The sequence below is a fragment of the Echiichthys vipera genome, assembly GCF_963691815.1.
Source record: "Echiichthys vipera genome assembly, chromosome: 14".
Taxonomy (NCBI): Eukaryota; Metazoa; Chordata; class Actinopteri; order Perciformes; family Trachinidae; genus Echiichthys; species Echiichthys vipera.
In genome coordinates this window covers 6096898-6123678 of record NC_139839.1, presented here as the reverse complement: position 1 = coordinate 6123678, position 26781 = coordinate 6096898, and the positions used below count along the sequence as shown (strand labels likewise).

Below are 26781 nucleotides of genomic sequence, written 5' to 3'. Positions count from 1 at the left end.
GCTTTGTTCTGATTGCTCGGGTGACGTTCACACTTTGTGTTTACTCTGCTGCAGTTTCCCAAGAAACTAAGTATGGCTGCACCTGCACCCAAACACACAAACATGTTCTACATCACTTGGGAGGACTTTTTTTTGAAGACTAACATTAATTCCCAAAGACGTAATTCTAAACCTTTTATCATATCTTTACCCTCAAGCAAATGAGTCACAGTTATATTCTCCCATTTTGATCTTTATTTCTCACTATATATAATTTGACAATGCAAATAGTATCCTGATAATGACTGAAGCCCGAAGAAACCAGGGTTCATTAGTCAAAAAGTCAAAAAATAGAATGACAAAATGTAAACATTTAAAACACTTTATCTGCTTTAACAAAACAATTCAAGTTAGCTTGACTGGTAACTTATTAAAATAATGTAAATACAACTAAAAGCTGCGACTTCTATCATATCAAATTCCTCAGGCAGGGAAGCAAACATCTCAAATCTCTGCTGAGGTGCAACCAAGACAAAACCGGTAAATAAGTGGACCACAAAGGCCCTGGCACGTTTAAGTAAAGCTGTATGATTGAATAATACCTACACAAATGATTACTATGAACTGGTTTTACATCTCAAATGTTTCAGGAGGAAGAGATCTGAGTTATAACGCTTCATCTTTTCCAAACCTGTTTGTTTTTCAGGAGGTGGCGGGAACAGAAAAGGAAAAAGCAAAAAATGGAAGCAGCTGCTGCAGTTTCCCCACATAAGTTTGTGTGAAGAGCTGCGACAAACCACAGGTAAGATAACACTGTCTTACTCCAGACGGGAGTGTTTCATTTGACGTGAAAGTCTCTGAGGTCAGTGTCAAGCGTGTCTGAGGCCTTTGAAACAGATTCAAACCTGTTGTATCCATGGCGACTTGGTTGTTGCTCTGACCTAACACCCCTTCAGCTAATAATGGTGTGTAGCCATCACAAGACCTCCATATTGTCATGGTTGGGAAATGGCACGTTTTGTGGTTGGTGTAGATAATTTCTCATTCATTCATCTTCAACCGCTTGTCCCTGTCGGGGTCGCGGGGGGCTGGAGCCGATCCCAGCTGACATCGGGCGTGAGGCGGGGTCCACCCTGGACAGGACGCCAATCTCTCACAGGACACATAGAGACGAACAGAGACAGACAACCATTCACACCTAGGGGCAATTTTAGAGTCATCAATGAACCGAACACCTGCACGTCTTTGGACTGTGGGAGGAAACCGGAGAACCCGGAGAAAACCCACGCAGACACGGGGAGAACATGCAAACTCCACACAGAAAGAAATGTATAAAGGCTATATCTTCACTCAACTGGCTCCTTAAGCTATACATTTGACAGTAAACCATGGGGCCATCAACACTTATTAATGGTAAATATTGGTTTATGTATTCCCCTAATAGATTCATAACAAAAGGTTAATGCTTATGGGCAAAAATAAATAATGGAAACCATTAATAATTTGATTTAAAGTAAGTGTCTATAGCCACACAGGCAGCTCTGTGAGGCACTGCAGTGCTTTGAGCTCAACACTAACATCTGCACATATAATGTTTGCATGTTTACCATCTTAGTTTTGCATGTCAGCATGCTAATATTTGCAAATTAGTAGCAAACAGGAAGCACAGCTGAGGCCGTTGAGAATGTAATGGATTTTACAGGTATTCAGTCATAAATCAACAAATTTTGACCTGATGATGGCGCTAGGTGAAAATTCAGAGGATCATCAAAGTCTGCAGGATTCATCCTGAAGGGACCAGGAGTGTCTCAACCAAATTTTGTAGCAACCTATCTCATAGCTGTTGAGATATTTCAGTCTGAACCACAGTGTTGAACACACATTTCCAACCATTAACAATTGCCTGTGACATCACAATGGCGTGTATTTAATTTTGCCTGTTGTGCATCATGGATTAAGAGTTTTATCACCGAGTAGACCTTGCATTTTTCTTTTATTGACATTGTTGTGCCACCTGACTGATAGATAGCATCAAATCCACAAATGAAAACTGAGCTTTACAGTCAATATCCTAGGAACGATGTAAATTATATATCAGAGGGAAAGACCCAACAAGGCCTCCAGACAGGAATATGAATGTATAATATACTACAAATGACAGCTCTATGTATAGCTCTGTGTTATAACTCATCTTATGAATGCGCTCCATTATTTCACCAGTGTTTACTGTTGTGTCAAAATACACAGTAACAGCAGTGTCTTAGATTCAAGTGGAAGATTAGCTGGCTATTTTCGGATACACAGATACATGATCGAATCATACTGTAATCTTTAGGTATTTACTAATGTATTACGTTTCCCTGAGTTTATATGATCAAGGTTGATTTTTCATTTCCTCCGTGTAGCAGTGGTGGCCCCATAATGCTGTGCAAAAATAGACTTCCATTGATCCACATGCTAGATATCCGTGCTCTCAGCAGCAAACCTCAGGTTGTTCATAAAAAACGGAGAACATTGATGGTACACTCTCAGTCCCAGTGATACAAATTACTTTAGTCATGCCCGTAAAGAGCTCACTGACTATGCCTGGCTATATGTGCTTTAGCCAGAGACACTGTACTTAGAAAATATCATCATTAAAGATATTATTTCAGCACATAACTCCCTGCGTTTCTGTTTGTGTACAGATTAAACAAACGGGGCATAACCCATTACTTTGAGAGCTATAGAGGTGCTTGTTGGTGTGTTTTTTTTTCCATCTTGGACAGAGGCTTGCTGTTTTCATGCCGGCTCTAGCTTTATATTCAGAATACAGACAACAGAGTGGTATGGATCGATTTTTTTACTTATGAAAGTAACGCCAGTCATTGTCCGACCGATGAGAATTTGGACGACCAAACCGTTGACCAAGCGACCGCAGACAGCAGACAGTCAGCCCTACAGTGAACCTCTAAGCCATGGGTGTCAATGTGATCCAGGAAAGGGCCGTGTGGCTGCAGGTTTTCATTCCAACCAATCAAAAACACACCTGGTCCAACAAATCAACTGTGTGAAGACAGTTCAGGTGATTGAGTAAGTCGAGTCAGGTGTGTTCTTGCTTGGTTGGAATGAAAACCTGCAACCACACGGCCCTTTACTGGATCACTTTGACACCCATGCTCTAAGCTAATGCTGGCCAGTTGTCTGTAGGATATGGATCAAAATATAAAATATGTGTAAGCCAGAGATATAATAGCTTTTAACATGATGTCGCCTCACAAACCCAGTGTCCGTTTGGAGTTTTGTTTGTTCATGCTGATGCTTTTTCAGTCATGGACTCAGAATGAACAATATAGTAACCCCCCTGAGTGTTGCTATGTTTTATTGTTTATCCTCCATACGGTCTGAGGTCTCTGGTTTGCCTCGCAGTGGAATACTTCAGTATAATGTGTAGTATATAGGCAAGTATTTGAGCAATTCCCTTCACGACACAGCCCGTTAAAATATCTCTGGCTTAACAGTCTCAACCTTCCTGGTGGTGCAGCTCAGTTGTTATTCTTGCTCAACAACTTACGTCCTGCTTTTAAATTGTTATCTGTCCCCTAGCTCAACTTCCATGTAAAAGCCGAATTAAACAGAAAACCTGGGAGGGGAATTACATAAAAAATATGCGCAGCCCTTCAGGATCTAACTAAGTTTACATGTGAAGTTTTCAATAATGATGTGCAACAAAACTCAGGAACCCCCAAACCAGCAACTGTACTTACTGTATATAAGTTATAAAATGCATTTTATGATTTATTAATACATGTTAAAGCCAGTCGGTGTTAGGTGCAGGATTTGCTAATGTGCTTCTTTTGTCATCGACTGATCCAAGGTGCACGATGTGTTGTCTTTTGTAATCATGAGACTTCCTGTCCAACGCATGGACAGAATGGAGAGAGCGTTGTTTAATTTAAAACAGTTTAAAACCTTTGATTTCTGTTACGCCGAAGGATATTTTCCTGACCCTCGGCAACTATGTCACGAGTCTACTCTGAGCGGATCAGCTAAAACTCATTTTTAGCTGCCGCGCTTACATTCTCACATACTAGGTTCAAAGACAAGCAGACTAACGCTGTGCTAACGTGACTCCGTTTAGACCAAAGAGGAGATCACTGATCCAGTTTAGATACATCACACACAGGAAACTCTGAATGCATGCAAGCTGTAATAAAAAAAAACAACAACTAATCTTGCTCAAGTGGCACCACAGAGGAAACTGTGGCCTGCAGAAAGAGGAAGAAGACTGGTGTTTTTGCATTCAACCAGCAGTATGACCATTTCATTTTAACAGGTGCCAGGTTGGAGACAGAGGCCAGAGTTTATGATGCCAGACGAGACAGAAGAACTAAACACATACAGTCACTAGAGGAGGCGAGAGGAGATGCAAGGACGGAAGGAAGGAAGGAAGGAAGGAAGGAAGGAAAAGGTTGCTGGTGTGGCTGGTGACTGCACTGCCAAATGTCAGTGCTTTAGTGAGCAGGCCACCGGGTTCGTTGGGAACAGAACTTTTTCTGAACTGGGTGTTCTTTCTTCCTTATCTTGAGGTTTGACATTTTACGCAAACCAAAATTAACTATGCAAATGCGGTACGTGTAGCTTGATTCTCATGATAAGGTCAAGTCATGCTACTGGAAGAAACAAGATACACCACGTGCCCAAAAGTCAGAGGACAACCTGCCCACACACTCAAGTGTCCTCTTGGTTTGGGCTTGTTTTGTCTGTAGATCACAAATATTACATGTGACGTAGAATATAGAAATAATCCAAATATAAATGCAAAAATAGGTTCGAGAAATCGCAGAGAGATATTTCTATTTTATTTTTCAGTCTGTTATTGTTCTGTTGTAATCCCTTCGGCTTCCCCTAAAGGTTATCTAGCAACATGTGATGTCCATGTGATGTGAGAAATTACCACTATCAAGATGTCTATAGTTCCCTTGCATTGGTAGTGTAGCTTGTGTAAGGGAGCACTGAGACCGCAGACACCCTGTTCATAGCATTCATCCTTACTTTGCACCCAGTCCATGCAAAGTCAATACACAGGCCACAGTGTTACGAAGAAGAAGCCTCAACATCCGCCTGATGGTGATGTGAAAAAACTAATACTGCTTTAAAGTGCAGTGTGACAACAGGCAGACGGGTTAGGATAAAAATAGAAGCCATAAGCATGAATTTAAGTGCTGTGTGTTTATGCTGGGGCTTTTTCATTAATAAGTGCCATGGAATAAGTGCAGTACAGTGTGCATTTTACCCTGCAGGAACTTATCGAGGAACAAAAGAATCTTTCTATCATTTTTAACTTAGTCATATTTTATAAGACTGGAGTCATATATTGCTGCCTAAAAGAGGATGTGAAAAGTAGCTACATACTTCTACTCAATAACTGTATTTAATCATGATTTTGAGGTGGATGTATGACCTTTGGACTTTGGTGAACGTCTGACTTCTCGTCTACATTTCCCCAATATTTTAGTTTATGAAAAAATACCTGCTGAACTATTTACATCCCATCAGTCCCATCTGTACTTTGTGTTTTGTACTAATTAACAAATGCAGGCATTAGCCCAGAGTTCAAATAGAGAATCTCTGGAAAAGCCTTGTCAACAAAGTGATGCCTAAAAAACCCACTACAGTTACTGAGACTGAAGAAGAACGGACCAAGATCAAACCAGAGCAGTGTGAGAAACTAGTGATGTCCTGTGGGCGCAGATGTGTTGAAGTCATTCAAAGCTGTGGCCTCTACACTTCCTGTTCATTTTTGAATCATATAGCCCGAAGAAAACATTGTTTAAATCTTCTCTAATGACACAACGATGACTGTTCTCTCATTTATGAAATGCCTTATTTTAAATAACATGCTAGTACAGCAGTGGTATAGCCACAGTGGGTATTCTGTCAAATTCTGGACGATAAAACACCCCCAATATTTCAGAATAAATCAAGAATTAATACTTTTTTTCTCCAATTTTGATCCCCACTGTATATGTATTACAAATATAAGAATTTGAACACAAGTAACTGTAGATACATCATTTATTTTCCTCTGTTAGACGTAAATTGTTTCCACAGCCGGAACACACAAAAGAACAATTCATATATCAACAACAAAAACAGGGTCACAGTGTCCCAGTGCTACAGCTTGTTTCTTTGAGTGATGGCAGAGGTTATGACGCTCTTACTGTAGCGTGATCAGAGATCTGTATCTGCGGCCGGATGGGATCTGCGTGAAGGGAATTAATTCAGGGGATGGTTGGGGTCATGTGCTAAGATGGGTGCTTTGCGTGTGATGGCGGTGTCAAAGAAGGTTCAGAGCTCAGAAGCATGGGACGGCTGTGGCTCAGAGGAGGAGCGGGTCGTCCTCCATTTTGGCGGTTCGACCCCAAGCTCCAAAGTCAAAGTGTCCTTGGGCAAGACACTGTGCCCCATGGGTGTGTGAATGCGGTCTGAATGGTTATTTAGATCATAGGTGTCAAACTGATCCAGTAAAGGGCCGTGTGACTGCAGGTTTTCATTCCAACCAATCAAAAACACACCTGGTCCAACAAATCAACTGTGTGAAGACAGTTCAGGGGATTGAATAAGTCGAGTCAGGTGTGTTCTTGCTTGGTTGGAATGAAAACCTGCAGCCACACGGCCCTTTACTGGATCAGTTTGACACCCATGGATTAGATGGTGGACAGGGCCGTCAGTATGAATGTCTGTGCAAATGGGTGAATGTGACAGGCTTTAGAGGGGATTTCGAGGAGTTTGTTCCGGTTGGGCGACAGTGAGCATGTTGAAGTGGCATGTGCAACAGGAGGGTGGTTCTAAAATGCTCCGGCACAGGAAGACCATAAGGACAGGTGTGTGACAGAGTGCCCCAAAGATGGCGGAGACAACTTCTGAAATAGTCTAAAAACAGAGACAGAGAGAAAGTGATGCCTCTAATGAGGACAAGAGCAACAGAACTGTTTTGATCAGATGGTTCAAATGTGATTACGTATGAAAGCAAAATAACCTGAGAATATTCAGCAGATACCTCTTATTGCAGACAGGTGTCTTGCGTTTTCATTGTCTGTTTTTTTGCCCCTGCACGTCGCATTTCCAACATGTATGCATATATTAAAGTCGTGAAACAGCAGTTGACTAACCCTATCCCTAACTCTGTGGTGAGAACTCGAATAAGAGTGTGAAAAGACTTTGACGTCCTGATTCAGTACCTGATTTAACTCCTCTTTGCTTTAACTGACTCTTTGCTAAAACATGCTAAAATATTCTGTATGTTAAATGAAGTTGGGCTGAAGCCGTGCACGCTTACAATACGTGATCAACAGGGGATATTTTTTTGTTCTTCATGAAAACTTCATAACAGAGCTGCTTCGTTCCTTAAATACGCTATTGATTGGAATGACTTATGTCAAACATGCTGTCTCAGACACACGGAAGCAGGAAGTTCGGCGTGTAGCTGCACATAACCACAAATGCTGTGAAAAGTGAATGTCCCAGTTAGAGGAGGAGTTAAAATACTGCTAAATATATGGAAAAAGAAAGTAAAATGTGAGGATTAGAAAGTGTGAGAGTGTGTAGCGGAAATAAGACGACTATTAACAAAGAGAAGAGCTCTGAAAATCTTGTGACAGCTTTTATGAAACCAGAAGAAGGAGGTGAGGGGGAGGGAGTCTCAAGAACGACTTCAGGAAATTGTCAACTTCCTCGTTTGTGCGAAACAGTTCTTTTCTTTTTCTGTTCCCTCCTTCTATCTCATCTTCTCTCGTGTAGTTTATCACATACCATGCAGGCGATATTAAGCATTCGTACATCTTGCACAACAATGTTTTTACTGCAGATCACATTGATCTTACAGGTTGTTCTTTTTTACATCGTTCAGATGCATTTCTGAGAGTTTTGCTCTAAAATTGTAAATGCACAAGCAATCAAATAACTTTACTGTAATGTAGATCACAACATTTTACACAAACACTGAAAGCAGATCACCAGTGCTGGAAGAAGTACTCCTCAACTAGAAATACAAGGGTCTAAAGATACTCCATCACAAGTTAAAGTCCTGAATTGAAGTAAAAGAAAAGAAGTATTCTCAGCAGGGTGCAAAATTAACTTCTTTGCGGGTTGTCACAAAGTATAAAAGTACAATATAGTTATAGTTTAGTATTGTACAGAATGGCTCCTTTCACAGTATTGAAAGAAAGAAAGAAAGAAAGAAAACACTTTAGTCTCTCAAGGCGAAAATCAGTTATTTCATGTTATTGTATAATTATAGAATATTGTATTATTTTAGTAATCATGGGGGAAACCTTTGGAGACAACAGTTGTACATCGTTGTCTATGAGGACATTCCTGCACTGATGCCAGGGTTGGATTTGTCACACTTACGTAAACAAGTAGAAGCACATTTGTGTCATCTATTGTCCAAACTGTAAGAATACTTCCATTGTCTTATGTTTTACGATCAGTTACTTTAGCTTCTAACCTTCTACCACTGTGGTTTTCCTGCTGCAGTCTATGTTCTGCTTTCTTAGTGACACGTGCAGGAAATTCAGTGCACATGTGCTTGTTCTCTCTACGAATGGCAAATGAAAGCATCTTGAGTCTTGATGGATGCTGGCTCCTTTCCTCCTCCTCGTCCTCCTCCTCCTCCTCCTCCTGGATGCGCTGAGACCTCATCTGCAGGCCATTAGAGAAACTTGATCTTACAGTAAACTAGGTTTGCGCTGACTTTAAAGGTTCCGTATTATGCTCATTTCAGGATCATGCTTGTATATTGGATTTCTGGAACATGTTTACATGCTTTAATGTTCAGAAAAACATATTTTTCTCATCCTGTCTGTCTGAATATACCCGTATTCACTCTCTGTCTGAATCGCTCCATTTAGGCACCTGTCTCTCCCCGAAAAAGCCCAGTCCGCTCTGATTTAGTCTTGCATAGGGGAATATACTCTCTGATTTGTTTGTATTTCTTTAAACCGATCACAGTCCTGTCAAGCAGCACTTGACCAGATAGCCGAGATAGCAGAAGGACTGGAGACATGCTCCGGAGATCCCAGCAGAGTATAGTTGGGACATCACAACTGTACAGGAAGTCCTGATTTTTAAAAGGCACAGTTTCTGAGTACGGAGTGCATTTCTCTGTGGAATAAGCTTTTTCATACTTTAACAGTATTTATATAGCACCTCAACCTGATTTTTAATAATAAAGAACATGGAAATCCTGGACCTTGGAAGCTTCAGAGACTTTTTTTAATTTTACAAAAGTGAGTAGTGTTCAAGTAGTGTGCTTTAACTTTCAAATTTAGCGTATGATTATCGATCAACAACTTTAAAATCCATGAGTTCTTGAACTGCTAGCCAATGAAGCGCATGCTCTAATAGTAAAATCCCAAACACCAACTTATGGTAAATGGTAAATGGACTTGTACTTGTGTATAGCGCGTTTCTAGTCTTCTGACTAATCAAGGCGCTTTCACAGTGTTTGTCACATTCACCCATTCACACAGACATTCACACTGATGGCAGTGGACATCTACAGACCAGCTAATCTAATGTAACCATGCACACCACATTTACACACCCATATGCAGCATGGGGAGCAATTCGGGGTTCAGTGTCTTGCCCAAGGACACTTCGACATGTGGACCGGGGGAGGTGGGGATTGACCCGCCAATCTCTCGAATGGACGACCCACTCTAAGCCAGGAGTGACCTTATGACCCCCTCGAAAACAACGCAGTACACATCAACACGTTCTCCCTGATGCTTTTGTCTGTACTTTTAGAGCAACTCATAACAGTAGAACCCAGTAATCTTGGTTCGGTTTTGGTGAAAAGACATCGAGGCATCTACAAACCTAAATTTGGGTTGAAAAGTTGAAGGGGCTCAGACCACCGCATAATGTTTGCTTGTTGACTTCTGTCTCCTTAATCCGATTATTCTGCGGCGAGATAGAGACAAAGTTCTGAGACTGTAATCCAGTGTGAAACCTGTGGCTTCATAAATTCACTGTAGGGAGCCTGAGGCCTGCAGAGCCAACGGGAGGCCTGACAGAGGCCTCTTTGTGTGAGCCCTCTGTGATGAAGTACAGCGTGTTCTGTACAGTCCTGCAGCTCCTTTCATGTAAATCACACCTCGAGTGATCTATTGAGAAAGTCCGCTGATCCACAACCACATAATGACGATTTCCCAGAACTCGGGTATGTCCTATTGCATGCATGAGTAGCTAGTGTGGGATTGACCAAGTAGCTTCATGACCTGTAATGAAGCTAATTTTTGGTGTTTTATAGAGGATAATAATGGGTTTGGATTTAATATAAACAGGCCTGTCAATTAGAAATGTTAATTAAGTTGTTAAAGTGTAATTCTGAGTTTATTAAAAGAGTGTTTTGATTGCTGAACTTTGGTCCGATATATTTCAAACCCTCAAAAAGCCCCTGAGCACAAATCCCCTGACTGCTGTTTTTGGGCTCCCTCGGTCTTAAAATCTGCCCATTAATACACAATTGCGTGGCCTTTACCACCCTGCTCACCATATGTAACATTCTCCTTAAATGGAAACATGTTTCTCCGCAGACTCACAGCTGGATCCGTGAAATTTTACAATGTCTACGGTTAGAGAAGTTAAGGTTTTCACGGAGGGGATCTTTGACAGCATTCCACAGAGCTTGGGACACACTGCTGGCCCTTATTAGTAATAGTCTTACTGTTATTCCTGATGATGCTAAGGATACTTTATAATACTGAGAGCCCCTCCCCCTTTTTTACGGTTTTTACTCTATTTTGTCTCATTGTACCTTAATTATCTACTTTTGTTATATGTCAGTTAATGTCTTAGTTATTCTCTGTGACTACATCTGACATGGTTTGTCAGGAGGTATAGCGGGATTCATGTTGGGGTTTTGAGGTGGTGTGGTGGTTAGCACTGTCGTCTCACAGAAAGAGGGTTATGGTTCGAATCCGGGCTGGGGCCCTTGTGTGTGAAGTTTGCATGTTCTCCCGGGGCTACTTGGGTTTTCTCCGGGTTCTCTGGGTCCACAGTCCAAAGACATGCATGTGTTAGGTTGATTGATGACTCTAAATTGCCCGTAGGTGTGAGTGTGAATGGTTGTCTGTCCCTGTTTGTCTCAATGTGCCCTTTGATAGACTGGCGTCCTGTCCAGGGTGTATCCCGCCTCACGCCCGATGTCAGCTGGGATCGGCTCCAGCCCCCCGCTTGTCGCGTGCAGAGGTTTGGTGTTATTTTGAGCAGTATTAGTGGTTAAAAAAGACATTTTAATGCCTTCACTGTCACCGTTATTAGTTCATACATAGAAAAAAAACAGATTTACACTTTAAGCCATAAATCAACTTAATGATTTTCTTGTATTCCCTTCTAGATACCCCACTCTGTTTAGCTTTCCTACAACTTCAGTCATCTCTCTTTTTTCCTCTGAAATGTTCTTTATGTTCATTTTGCCTCTGGCTTCCATTAACTTCACATTGTACTGCCTTGTTCACTTCGCAGTAGTATGTAGGAAGTGCGTTAGAGCAGAGAAGAGAGCAGAGAGATAATTAGAGCAGAACAGAAGACAATAAAAAAAGAGGACGTAGCAGTGTAGCAGAGCTAAACAGAAGAGAGATAAACTCATAAAGTGGGATAAAACAAAGCATCAGTCATGGTGTCACTGAAGAGCAGTGACTCAGCAAAGTGACAAGTACTAAACGGAAAATCCACCCAAGTCGTGTTCATTCACTCTACCAGACAGTGAGGGTCTGACGATGAGATGCTAATTGTTGATTGATTGGCAATAGGTAAGTATTTTAAATATGTCACTTTGGGGTCTGATGATGGGCCATATTTTGCACGTTTGCTAAATAAACTCTTGACATACAGCAACCAGCTGGCGAACATCTCTTTTACACCCTATGCTAACTGGATCCGGCTGGCTGCGTTATGGCTCATTTCAGCGTGGTCACGGTTTCAATGTCCACACGAAACACTTCTGGCTTTATGTGTATTTTATCCGACAAAGTCATGATGAAAACATGCAATGATTTACTGCTCAGCTTGGGAAGACCTGCTTGGTCAACAGCAAGTCTAACCAGCTGAGACTCTCCTATTAACTGCAGACAATAGCTTTGCCGTGCATGTGTTAAGATTAAGCCACATACTAATACATTGCATCTTTAAATATCAATTTGAATTTATGTATCAATAAATATCAGTATTTATATATATTCATTCATTCATCTTCAACTGCTTGTCCCTGTCGGGGTCGCGGGGGGCTGGAGCCGATCCCAGCTGATATTGGGCGTGAGGAGGGGTACACCCTGGACAGGACGCCAGTCTATCACAGGGCAATAAATAGAATTGGTCAGAGATGCCACGAAGTAAGTGGCAGCGCCTTAACCATGTGTGCGTTGATGGCTACAAGGGCCAATGCCATCCTTTTCAAGGGGAGTGCTAACCTTCTCTCCTTTCATATACATGCACGAGTGAATTGTAGCTTTCCCAGCATTAATATTTTATCATTAACAGCTCTATGGAACAATTGTTTTGCATGATAACATAATAAACATTCAACTGCAGAAGGCGTAGTGCATGCAAGCCATAAAAGACAAAAAAGAACGAAGCAGTAAAAAGTTATGGAGGAAGAAGATGTGGTTGAAAACAATGGAGGTTTCCAAATATTCAAATAATTGTGTTATAAATGCAAAATGTGCATGTTGCAAATGTTTACTAAGGGAGGAAACTGATGGATTGAATAACACGTCTACTTTGTTTGGGTTTGAGTCACTGCATGTAAACAGGACTTTGTTTGTCTACAAGTAAACTCCACAGAGTACCTTGAAACATCTTTAGTGCTTAAAAAAAAGAAATGACCAAGCAGACCTCCCTCGCTGCACGGAACAAACCAAACAAGTTTAACTTCTCATTAGCGTGTAGTTTAGATACTAGTACTGTAGTTGTTCATAGAGATAGGGACAGGAGGCCACACATGACGTATTCCAAGTTATTTTATAATCCCGTTGTTGTCTTCTTTGAGTCATTGCCTGTAACGCCCTTAGAGATTCTGTATGTGATGTTATACAGATTGAAAATGTATGACTTGCAGATCAATTTGCTCTTTCCCGTCCTCTCCTCGAGGAGATCACACTGACCTCTCTGCTGCTCCCTGAATCACATTTGTTTGTTCGTAAAGCTCCCTCAGTCACTTTGCATCCACGAGTCACAGATGCAAATCAAAAATGTCCTTGTGTTGCTCAGATGGGCAGATTAACTCAAACAGACCCCAGATAAGTATCTAAAACTTCCCCAGCAAACTAAAAAGTCATTGTTGTGTCATGAGGTATAGTTGAGTTTTTAGTTTGGCTCATGTCCAATCTGCTAACATCGAGGGGGCGGGACTTTTGGGGAGCTGTCAAGCCGTCCATCTTTATGATTAAACAGTCTGTGTTGGTGAGAAACAAGTGGTCTTTGCTGTGAGATGCAGTGCCACTGTTCCTTTTTCCTGGAAGTATAATACAAGCTGCTATTATATTACAAGAAGAAGAAGAAGAAGAAGAATTTTTTTCACTCTATTATTATTATTCATGTTACACACACAGTCCCGAAATACACACACATGCACAGACCCGACCCACATACATGCAATTAATGGAGAGATGTCAGAGCGAGGGGGCTGCCAGTGACCAGCGCCCCGCGCAGTTGGGGGTTAGGTGCCTTGCTCAACAGCACCTCCGCAGTGCCCAGGAGATGAACTGGCACCTCTCCAGCCACCAGTCCACGCTCCATTCATGGTCCACACAGGGACTCAAACCGGCAACCCTCTGGTTCCCTATGGACTGAGCTACTGCCGCCCAACAATAAACAGTTTCCCTTACATTAAGATATATTTCCCTTTATGTTATACCTCCACCGTAAAAGCCCCTGCAGGAAATGCTGGTAGTCGATATAACGATGCACTCGTTCATGTTTTATTTTGCCGACATTAGCTCGACATGTTTGGATTGAAACACAAGTTTATTGTCACAGCTCATTAAACAACGCCGTCTCTCTGTCTCTATAGAAAAGGACTACGGCAGCCTCTGTGAGCGGCAGCCTATCGGACGGCTACTGTTCAGACAGTTCTGTGAGACTCGACCCGAACTGAGACGCTGCGTCAAGTTCCTGGACGCTGTGGTAAGAAGAGTGTGTGAGTCCGATGGGGTGTTTGGATGTTTGTCTTGCTCCTGGAAGTGTTTGTGTGTGTGTGTGTGTGTGTGTGTGTGTGTGTGTGTGTGTGTTGGAGAGTCTGAGAGTTTTGTCTCAAAACCTTTTCCATGACTACTAGTGTGGAAAGACTAAAGGAATGAAACGTGTGTGTGTGTGCGTGTGCGTGTGCGTGTGCGTGTGTGCGTGTGTGTGTGTGTGTGTGTGTGTGGGAATGGGGGGTGGGGGTCAGGTTTTCAAGGACTTGTGTTTCTTTCTTCCTCGAAATGCTCCTCAATTCCTGTTAATGAGGAGACGGATGGAGGGAGGGACGTGGGTGTTTTCTCATTTTCTTCCCACCTCAAATCGTCCCTGGCATGTGCAGTGTTGACACGATCGGAGGCAGGTGTCAAATTGAAAAAAAAAAAAAAAAGTTTGATGAAGACGAGGGTAAGGGCGGATGGAAGAGCGGCGAGGGACGAGTTACTCAAATTGAGAAAACAGAAAACATCAACACGGTTACAACTTGTTTGCCTGGTTAATAAATAGGTCAACAGGAAAAGACTTGAAGTGTGAAGGGATGAGTCCGTCGACTTTTTGTCCAACAGGACTTTTCCAGTTAAAACTGTCCATAGCACGTTTTGTGGATCATCCAGGGAAATAAAAGGACGCATTTTTTAGGAACTAAAGGTTTTTAAATGCCACTTTTAGTCATTTAAAGTCAATAAATCCTCACTGTACTGAAATCATAAAGAGGGATCTTTTAAAACCTGCCCACATGAAACCAAAACCATCTGCCCGGATGAGTAAGGAAATAAGTGTTGTGAGTGATTTGGGTGAACTGACCCTTTAAATAACTCTGGCGAGCGCTGGTTCTCTTGCGGGGTCTTTGATGGATGATGGATGAAGTTGAACTATCCTGAAATGCCTTCAACACCTGATGTTTGGAGTGAGGAGGAAGTGGAGTTTAATATCTGTTTAATGAAATCCAGGAACTCTTGACTTCTGCAGAGAAAACTGCGTCAGTGTGTCGACCTCTCTTCTACCTCCCATGTTGTATCCGTGACACGCGCGCACACGCACAGCACTTGCATACGCGCACACGCACACACTCTCTTTCCGTTGAACTCTTCTGTCACAGTGAGCGGCTCGCTGCTCGCTCTGCTCACACGAGGAATGTTTCAGTCACACTCTTGTTTTATTCTCACCGGAAAATGAGTGTGTGTGTGTGTGTGTGTGTGTGTGTGTGTGTGTGTGTGTGTGTGTGTGTGTGTGTGTGTGTGTGTGTGTGTGTGTGTGTGTGTGTGTGTGTGTGTGTGTGTGTGTGTCCCATTGATGTTGTTTTGCTTTTTGGTTTCCTCCCACACTCTTATGGGCCAGTGGTACAATATCATTAAGTACTGTGCAATTTTGAGGTACTTGTTCTTTACATGAGTATTTCCATTTTATGCTACTTTATGTTTCTGCTCCACTACATTTCTTTGGCCTACATTAATTGGTAGTTACTTTGCAGTTTATTATTATTAAAGGTCCTCAAGGGTAACGTTTTACATGTATTCATTAATTTTTATTAAGTAAAAATTCATTGTTATTATGTTTATATATGTATATATATAAATCTATATATACATTCTGTATATTCTATTATTTTTTGCGTTTTTTAGGTGTATCAGCATCGGCCGATCCGGGCTGCTGTGTTCACCGATTTTCCCTGGATTATTTACAGACAGGCATCCACAGGCAGCTCCGTGCTGCTGGAGACGCCTTTTTTTTAGTTCAAGAAATGTTCATTTCGTTAAAAAATGAGACTCGTAACATTTAATGGCATTATTGTGTATTTTTTATGATGTAAATTGAGGGGAGCAAAAGTAGTGTCAGCTCCAAATATCAGCTCAATTGGCATTGGCCCTAAAAAAAATCCATATTGGTCGATCCCTAATTAAAAACTGAGACCTTCACAGCCGTTGGACTGACTGGACGGACAGATTTTCTTGGAAACTCCAAAAGGATGTTATGTTACGAGTCCCTCACCTCTCTTTTACTCGCCTACAGCCAACAGTGATAGCTATATGGAGTCTGCTAACATCAACAAATGAACTGGCGACTGAGTCTGACTGAGTCACCACATGCCGTTCTTCGTTATACATTCTGCAGCAGTGGCCCGGAGATGGATATCAGGTTGGCAGCTGTCCCGTGTAATGGCAGTAACTAGTTTGCTGCTCCGTCGGTCCGGGGTCAGACCCCCCGGTGCTGTAGCTTACTGGCTGACGGTTTCCGGGTGCTGCAGAGTGTGTGTGTAGCCGGGGCACAGCATGTGTGGATCAGAGACTAGTGCAACAAAACGAATCATCGCTGAACAGATTACAGGCTACCAACTTGGTATTGGTAAATAAACAAACACCATTAAGCTTTATCCACGGGGGACTATGAATTCCCATCCAACCCCATCCAATATTTGTCGAGATAGCCCATCCCATTGTCAGTCAGTGGTCTGCAGTGTTTTAGCTCCACGTTTTAGTATCTGCTCACGAAAATGGTTTGCAGCAAATCGGGTAGAACCCTGCGGTACCATGCAGTGGAAATGCGGCCTTAGGCTTCCCTAAAAACCTGACACATTTGACGAAAAGGTAAACGCACTCCAAGAAAACTCACTAGCCAACATTAATGTGACAAACAACCCATAATGCAACACTGTTGGAGCTGATGTAACATTGGTGCTTTCTTGGTTTTCAAACAATCTAAATGTGAACACATGATGTCTTTTCCTCAAATATTGTGCAGCCCCTCATTTTTAAGCGTAATATCCTTAAAAGATATACTGTCTTATATTCTGACTATATGATCCTTACAGCTGGTGGGACTAAAAGTCTAAGCGCCAACTTCTGTTTGAGATTGAAATACTTGTAATTTTATCGTTTTTTATTACTCCCATACTTCGGGTCAGACAATATCGTAATTATGGGTCACATATGTTCGTCAGCGGATCAGTTATTCTTCGCTCTCGGCTCTGATGGGTGGAGGTGCAGAGGTTGGTGAAGACCTCCTCTATCTCTCCGCCTGTCTGCGTGAAGGCAGCGAGGCTCCAGTCTGACTGACCAGATCAGCCAAACTGCTTTACAGCTTTCAGTCGTCCAGCGGATACAACTCACACACGAAGCAATTACGCTCCCTTCTACCCCGCAACCGCTTCCCGTCTCTTCTCTGAGAACTCCGAGATGTAAAGGGAAAATGAGATTTCAACCGTCTCCGCTGTCACTTAGCATTAGTTTACAGGCTCTCGCTGTGAGATGGGAGAGGAAGCACTTTGGAGTTTTCCAGTCATTCTCAGTTTACTGCAAGTCATTCACAGGGATGGTTGATGTGAGTGGGACCAGATACAATCAGCTCGTGTACTGCAGGGTGTGGAGCAGGCCTTCCAAAACACTTCAATTAAATCTTAAATTGGGTTTCCTGAAGTCAAGGTCTTCAGTGGACACGCCGAGAGCACGAAGCACAGCTGAGCAATCATTGGATATGATTGTTTATTGACTTTTAGTGCATCATCCCGATTAAATGATCAGAATATGTTACTGTCGTACAAAATGTTAGGTCTAAATTAACGAGATCATTAAATACAAACAAAACAAGACATTGATGCTGTTGTTGGAAATATGGAAATATATTTCTGTTGATATATCCTGTTATGAACATGCTTATTTGACATTTGTGTTTTATATTCATTCATTCATCTTCAACCGCTTGTCCCTGTTGGGGTCGCGGGGGGCTGGAGCCAATCCCAGCTGACATCGGGCGTGAGGCGGGGTACACCCTGGACAGGAGGCCAGTCTGTCGCAGGGCACATAGAGACCAAGAGAGACAGACAACCATTCACACCTACGGGCAATTTAGAGTCATCAATTAACCTAACACGTGCATGTCTTTGGACTGTGGGAGGAAACCGGAGAACCCGGAGAAAACCCACGCAGACACGGGGACAACATGCAAAGTCCACACAGATTCGAACCAGAAACCCTCTTGCTGTGAGGCGATAGTGCTAACCACCACACCACCGTGTCTCCCTTTGTGTTTTATTATTTTACATATTTTACATGCTAAGCTCCATGTTAAGTACATGTCATTATATAGATTTGGACGACGTCGACAGGTGTTTGGGCTAAATCTGAGTAACCGAGGGTTGATCAAGTCTGACAGTCATCTCATTTAGTCCTGATGTGTTTCCCTGCAGGCGGAGTACGAGGTGACCCCGGATGAGAAGAGAAAGGAGTGCGGTCAGGAACTCGTCGACAAATACTTCAACCCAAAGGTAGATGCTGCTTTCAAGGACCTCCATCACTAGGACACCGGGGTACACTATGTACTTGCGTAGGGCATATATTACAGCAGGGTACTGTTGTCACTCGCCCCTAATATATACCGGCTTGTTTACTCACTATCAAACTAAAGTATGGTTGTACTTAGAAGATAAAACACATGTACAACTTGCAACTTAGGTGATCACTATTTGAATCACAATCACAGTTTTAAAAAAAGGCGTTCGTAGTCGCAAAGATGTCGACCGTCAAGGGTGTGTAGTGTGTAGCGGTCCACACCCAAGTTTTTACCATGAGTGCATCATACTCAGAGTGCACTGCATGTTGCCGTACTTTGTCAGTGTGACTGCACTATGCACTCAAAATAGTGTAAGCACAGAAGTGGCAAATTGAGACCCAGCACTTGTTTCCCTGCAGGTGGCCATTCACTACCAACTGTGAGGGTGTGATTTGGTTAATATATATTACATATTAATATATATACAGATTTAGAACCTGTCTGTACAACCTTGACTTGTACAGAGAGTTATTGTTATAAATGTAGGCAAAATAATTAAATAAATAGAAAACAACCTAAACTGTCTCATAGAGGTAATATTGGTAACTTTAATACATTAAACACAGTGACAATGCACAGTAATTAACATTATTTTTAAGTGCATGTGGCAAATGGTTGCTATTATTGCTCCTTCATGTCTGCGGTCGCCCCTGTTTTCCCTGATGCCTTTGTGTGTCTTTGTGCTGCAGCCATCTGTGCGCAATACAAGTCTGAACGTGCAGAAGTCATGCACAGTGACGAGGCTAATAGTCTACCTGCGCCGTCTTAAACCCAGTTCATCCGGCTTTCCCCTGTGAGTTTGCTGTCAGAGTTGAGTCACTGCATTTACCTGGACTCAATGTGCTTTTTGCGGTGCAGTCGGAGGACCATGTGCCTGAGGTGGAGGAGGCCATGAGGGCTCAGTGCGTGGAGAGGCTGAAGCAAGAGGCCTGCAAAGAGCTCTTCAAGGACTATACCAAGTAAGATCACAGGGGTCCCATGTGGGCTTGTCTATTTTGGTCCAATATTTTGTTTAGTATCTTTCAGAGCCGCCATGTCCTTGGTCTTAATTTTGGATAATAATAATATGAAGTACACACATAACTACATCATATTTTTATACAAAAATAACCTGATAAATTGTGTTTTTGGCACAAATTAGTTAACTCAACAGGGGAATTCCCCACCAGCATTATACAGCTGGCAGTATATAGAAACCACTGACCATAATGTTAAACTTACAGAATATTGAACTGATCCATTAACTTAAACCTGCAGTGCAGAACTTTCCCCCCCACTGGCAGTGAGAGTGATTACACACTACTGATGCATGCTTGTGACGTATGCCATCAGGTGAGCTCACCACATCTCCTCTGCCCCTAGGAGCTCTCTCCTCAAGCCTTCCCGTGCAAATGATAATAATAATCACCTTCCAATGGACTACAAGGAAGTGCCTTTTAGAGCACGGCTGTCAAACGGATCCAGTAAAGGGCTGTGTGGCTGCAGGTTTTCATTCCCACCAAGCAAGAACACACCTGACTCGACTCATTCAATCACCTACACTGTCTCCGCACAGTTGATTTGTTGGACCAGGTGTGTTCTTGCTTGGTTGGAATGAAAACCTGCAGCCACACGGCCCTTTGCTGGCTCAGTTTGACACCCTTGTTTTAGAGTGTAAAGTTGTTTGGACGAGCGACTTTTTAGGAAGCTGCAATCAAGCTGGTGTCAAAGCCCTGCACAAGTGTTTTACAAAAAACGAACCTGTCCGAGGGCAGGAATGTAACACCCGTGTCGGCCCTTAGTCTCTTCTTTCCTCCTAGCACTCTCCAAGGAGGAACACCTAGAGATTTCACCACGCAGAACGCAGAATGCAGGAATCTGGACACCATAGATAGCGTTGCGGCTGCAAATCTTATGGTTATGAATCTGCGACAAATGGAAACATCTCTTGAACTCGACATCCCTGCGGACAATATACACTGTTGCGTATTTGGTCAAAAGTTTGACTGAATTTAACCATAACAGATTGAATTGTGGACATGCGCCAGATTAAAACAGCGCTTCCTCCCTCCATAACCTCAAAGGTTAACAGTGATCACTTTTAGCTCTTTTCCAACAAACATCCTCACCCTCATCTCATTTTTATCTGTGAGGTTTCTGTTCTCTAGACATTAAAAATGCTTTAATCTGTCATACAAAGCACTTAAAAACAAGAGCCGCCGGCCCAGCAGAGGCCGACAGTGTGTACTGACCTGAATGCCGACTCTGTCTCTACTGTTTTTGGTTGGGTCTCAAGATCTTCAGGTCCAAATGAAGTCATGAGTCACGGCTCTTTTTTTTTTTTAGGTCAAACGTGTGACTTGAATCCGATTTGCGTCTCGTGACTCGGGTCTCAGCTGCGTTTGGTAGTGAGGAGGCAACTTGTTTAAAGAGCCACTTACCTGCAAAAGCCTGGAAATGTTTTGCACTATAGATTTCAATAAGGATGCTTTGTGAACCGGGTTAGACATGTATCCCAACATTTAAGCAACAAGTCCCCCCTCAACGCGTGGGAAACTCTGGGTTTTTCCTCTTTGATACACACTGTCCTGTCTTTTTAGTGAAGGTTGTTTGGGCTGTATGCAGCCTGAGGACTGCTGTACCTGCAGAATCTACTCAGAGCGGAGAGAGGTTACACAACACTAAAATACAGAAAACAAAGTTCATGACAGAGCAGCTTCAGGCCAGTAACATCAGGTGTTGCTGTTACTGTGTACTTGTAACTCCGACTCTAGCTGGATATGTGCTCCAGTGTTTCCCAAATGAGGAAGTTCATAAAGTTCAGAGCACTGAGCATGTCAGCCGTTTGTCATGGTTGGAAAATATGGCTTAAAAACAAGAAGACATTAAAATGACTCATGGTGCAGTCAGGACTCAGAAACATAAAGAATAAGGCCATTTTGGTTCACCTATCTGGGCCAGGGGGTTGGGGACAGCAGGCATTATCGTTTTCTAAAAAAATATATAGGTATTGATATAATATTTTGGTAAATGGACTTGTACTTATAAAGCGCCTTTCTAGTCATCTGACCACTCAAGGCGCTTTCACAGTGTTTGTCACATTCACCCATTCACACTGACATTCACACTGATGGCAGTGGACATCTACATACAATCTAATCTAACCATTCACACCACATTTACACACCCATGCGCAGCACGAGGAGCAATCGTAGGTTCAGTATCTTGCCGAAGGACACTTCGACATGTGGACCGGGGGAGGTGGGGATCAAACCGCCGATCTCTTGAATGGAGGATGACCCACTCTGTAGCTGAGCCACAGTCGCCCCTTTGTATATATTATTTTATTGTTCTAGGGAGACAAACATTCTGTACAAGAAACAACATATATTATTCAAGAGCAACTTATTCTAAGCTCTTTACTAAACCAGAGCCCCAAACCGCACGTTCATAATAAATCAATAAATTTAATAAGCACATAAAGTTTAAAAGAGTTAAAATAGAGATAAATCAAAGAAATTTGAATATATAAGGTGAACAGAGATTAATATACTCAAGATAACAAGATAAACATGAGATAAAAGACGTGTTTCTTGATGAGGAAGAGTTCATTGTTCTCTCTATAAACCACACTCACACGTTGAGTAACATCCTCTAACGGCTCTGTTGGTGCTTGTTGCGTGGGCGTGAGGCGGCGCAGAGGCCAGTTTGTTTTTCAAGCCACATCAAGCACAAGACATGTACTGTAGTAATTCACCAAGCTGCTGCACACAGTAGTAACACTGCAAACTGTACTCTCGCAGTTTGTTTTTCTTTACATGTCTGGTAAGAAGGTAAATAAGGAGTCTGTTGATATTCTAAGTTTTTCTTATTTTCAGCATTAAATCCCTGAACCTTTATGGTGTGAGTTCGGAAGTCTTCATTTGACTTCAAACCAATTACAGTTCACTCCTTTCCCTTTTTCACTAACTATGTGTACCGTATTTTCCCTACTATAAGGCGCTATACATTATAAGGTGCACCTTCAATGAATGTCTTATTTTGGAACTTTTTTCATATATAAGGTCACCGCATTATAAGACGCATAGACTAGACGCTACAGTCGAGGCTGGGGTTACGTTCTGCATCCATTAGATGGAGCTGCGCTAAAGGGAACGTCAACAAAACAGTCAGGGGAGGTCGTCTTGTTGCTTCCTCCACTTCCGCACCATTGATTGGTTCATGTTAAACTCTCTGGCTGCTGCTCTATTCCCGTGTTCTACTGCGTGACTAATGGCCTTGAGTTTAAACTCTGCGTCGTAAGCGTGTCTCTTAATAGGAGCCATTTTGGGCTCTTTACACAAACACACACATGGAAATGAAACGGCACGCTTCACGCAGTCGTATATCTCTAAAAGCTATATATATTTTTTTAAAGTTTTGCCGGAATTAATATTTTATAAAATTAATTTCTGTCATGTTCTGTTTACACTTTGCCAGCCAAAAGCGGCCGGCATTGCGGGTTGCCTGGGTTGTCTGTTGTTTGGCGCAGCTACTGAAGGCTGGCACTAGGTGAAACCGTTATTTGTCCGAGAAGCTGAGTGCCCGGAGACGGGGGTAAATGAGAGTCGGTATGGGCCAAGCATTCATTCGATGGACTGAGATAAAGCACTATTTAAACAGCATTTAAACGCACGCTGACATGGCTACATTTCTCCTTGATCCGTAAGCTAACTTTCATGTTTACTTCGCTGGAACTGTAAGTGTCAGAAATTAATCGGTACCCTGTATGATTCATCATTGACATGGAGCAGGCTGATCGCTTGACACACACTCGGCAACAAACCTGGCAACCCAACTGCTTGTTAAAATTATTTTTTGTTGTTACGACTACGATCGTGAGACACTAGATGGCGCTGTTCAGCTCATTCTCCATCTTCAACCTTTAATTTCAAAGAAGTGAAGCTTAAAGTACGACGACGTAACTTTGAAAGTTAACACTCAGATGCTCTTTGTTGTTTTTTCCCCCCAGATTGATCCACGACTACCTGAGCGTGGCGCCCTTCGCAGACTACCTCGACAGCATGTACTACAACAGGTTCCTCCAGTGGAAATGGCTGGAGAGGTAAAGTTTGTGACCGTGCGAAATTAACCTCCCCCATCCCGTCTCATCGCATCGCTCTTTCACTCTCAAACTTTCTTCCTGTCAGTGCGTCTACCTGCAGCTTAAAAAACGGATTATATTCGGGTTAAGGGCATACTCCGCTCAAACACCACGGTAACACGGTACCCTGGGTGTCTTTGTTGGTCTCTCTTCTGCTGTTTTTCCCTATCATGAACAGGAGCATAACGCATCATTTCAGTACACACACACACACACACACACACACACACACACACACACACACACACACACACACACACACACACACACACACACACACACACACACACACACACACACACACACACACACACACACACACACACACACACACACACACACAAACACGCCATTTAAAAGATCACTTCGGCTCATTTAAAGACTGCAGTAGCCTTAAGCTCCACCACAGCACCAGTAACAACATGTTTACGGAGTTGCCTCATTCCTTCCTCTTCCCAGTGTCCTCGTGTCCTCGGGGGTTAGAGGGGGTGAGAACAACGCAATCCATGAACTTCAGAGTGATATCACCGTTACAGATTTCAAGACGGGAGTCTAAAATTGCTCAACGGCAAAGTTTCACAGTTCAGTTGCAGCACTGAGGTGACTTTCAGAGCTGGCAGTTGTAAAAGGTTAGACGCAAGTGCTTCTACTGTTACACATAATTCCTGAGAAGGCTTTGTTTATTGTAATTATGGGTGGGGATGCAGGAGGTGCCGCAGGTAATGCTGGTATAATCGCGTCTCGTAATCACAGTAAAGAGCGGGTATAAAGGTAGAAAATTACTTATTTTCTCCTCTAATGTACGTTAATTTTTTTAAGAGTGCTTTGTCCAAGATATAAGGCAGTTATAAAGAGTTACAGACGGCATTAAACAGAATACAAGTATGTCACAAAATCTGAATTATTTGCACCTTAAAACAACTGAAAATACAGCAAAAGAAAAACTTTTGTGGCATCTTTTAAATCCATTCATTCATTAATTTATTCATCTTCAACATCTTGTCCCTGTCGGGGTCGCGGGGGGGGGGGCTGGAGCCGATCCCAGCTGACATCAGGTGTGAGGCGGGGTCCACCCTGGACAGGACGTCAGTCTATCACAGGACACATAGAGACGAACAGAGACAAACAACCATTCACACCTAGAAGAATCCAAATTTTGCATTTTTAAAGGCAGTAGCAACAGGATGAAAGCTGTTCACACATTAATATAAATACATTAATACATTTACATAGATGTTATTTGTAACTTCAAGGAGCAGAGACGAGTCAGCTGACCTGGCGGTTACTATTTAAGAATTTAAGAATACTATTTTTAAGACCATTCTGCTCCTTTTCAATGACGACACGCAGCAAAAATAATGTTTTAAGTTACCTGGATGTAACTCTCTGTCACAAAGTACATGGCTGAAAAGAATGTAAACCCACTCAGTGCTGGGAAATAATATAATTAAATAATTAGTACAATCAAAGCATGACACAGCTCGATTTTGTTCAATACATGCGGTCAGTAGTGTGGTGGGGATAATCAACGTAGGGATCTGCATGATTACTGTTAACCACACGCATCAAGTATAAATATAGTTTAAAGGCACAGGCGCATTAGGGCTGCAGAAATCCTCATCAGGATTATTTGATCAATAATGAGATTGAGATTATTTCTTTTACTACTCACTGATTTTGGACTTTTTTTTTATAATTCAACTGAAAAAACAAAACAGGTTTCCTCCCACAGTCCAAAGACGTGCAGGTGTTCGGTTCATTGATGACTCTAAAATCACCCGTAGGTGTGAATGGTTGTCTGTCTCTGTACGTCTCTATGTGACCTGTGGACTGGCGTCCTGTCCAGGGTGGACCCCGCCTCACGGCCGATGTCAGCTGGGATCGGCTCCAGCCCCCCGCGACCCCGACAGGGACAAGCAGTTGAAGATCAATGATGATGATGATAAAAATACATAAATCATCAAAAATAAAAGGATCAGCTATGTTGCTTTCACGACCTACTGAAAACAACTAAACATATATTTGATATAAACATAATTAATAAAAATGAGAACAAAATAAATTCCATCAAATATTTGTAGTGCACTGCCACAAGGTACTGAGAACTCTCGAACTACAAGAACATAACTCAATGAAAACATGTGAAAGAGCACAGCTGTAAGGGACAGGCGTATATATATATATATATATATGTATATTTATATACATATATATATATATATATATATATGTATTTACTGTATATCGTCCTCATGCATCATTGTGAAACAGAAAGCATCCAAAAAATTGTTTTATCTGGATTGTCTTGTTTTCAAAACCATTTGAAGCCAAAATCGTGATTGAAATGAATTTGATTAATTACATTTCAATAAAATAACGTGATGTCCTGTTTCTAATGAGTGTTTTTAATCAAAGTAAACAGTATAAGAGAACAACGCTATCATCTGTAGGCTTTAGTTGTGCGATAATGTAAAGAAGAAACATGCTAGAATAATAACTGACAGTGTGTGTGACAGCTGTGTTTCTATTGGGAGACCCGGTGCATCCGCTCAGGTCAAAGTTGAACAAAAGGTGAACTCTGACCTGGAGGCCGCACTGAAACAGGAAACACACACTCAATAGAAGTGAACAGGAGAATCTTCTGCGTGAACGTTGCTGTATCTGTTAAATTCAGTACGTGTGTATCCATCCACAGGGATCCTCGTTTTTTAGTGACGTGAACACAAAAGATCAGCCCTGAACATCACAAGGTGACGAGAGAAGAGGGGAACACATCAGATAAGACAAATAGAGACATTCAGAGAAACCCAATGACGAGGAAAAGAGCTAGACACCGATGGAGACAAAACAAAAAGAGAGAAGGTGGAGACAGGCGGTGCGTCTTTGCGCCCTCCAGGAACAGCGCTGGCTTTTCTCCTCATTATTTACAGCAGAACGAGGACTGCGTCTTCCAGCCCCACACGCTGCTTTACAGATAAAAAGCCCCGTACGTCTCGCCTGTCAGCTTTCCAAGAACTGTACAAAGGTTGGGGACCTTGAACTTTTCAGTTCTTCCAGTGTTAGTGTTGTCTTAAAGAAGTTTTCACAAACGACAGGGTCGTTGAATTCCCTCCACTGAGGAGAAATGCCAA

The 26781-nt window shown here is 42.3% G+C and overlaps 1 protein-coding gene across 1 annotated transcript in view; it reads left to right on the top strand.

The window, feature by feature from the left end:
• Window positions 1–26781, top strand: part of grk6 (G protein-coupled receptor kinase 6) — a 54773-nt gene that overhangs the window by 10103 nt on the left and 17889 nt on the right. The window contains exons 2-6 of the mRNA XM_083926803.1: window positions 686–781; window positions 14039–14151; window positions 18386–18463; window positions 19387–19487; window positions 23519–23611. Of these exons, the coding sequence (XP_083782929.1) occupies window positions 686–781; window positions 14039–14151; window positions 18386–18463; window positions 19387–19487; window positions 23519–23611 (481 nt within the window). The remainder of the gene's footprint in view (window positions 1–685; window positions 782–14038; window positions 14152–18385; window positions 18464–19386; window positions 19488–23518; window positions 23612–26781) is intronic.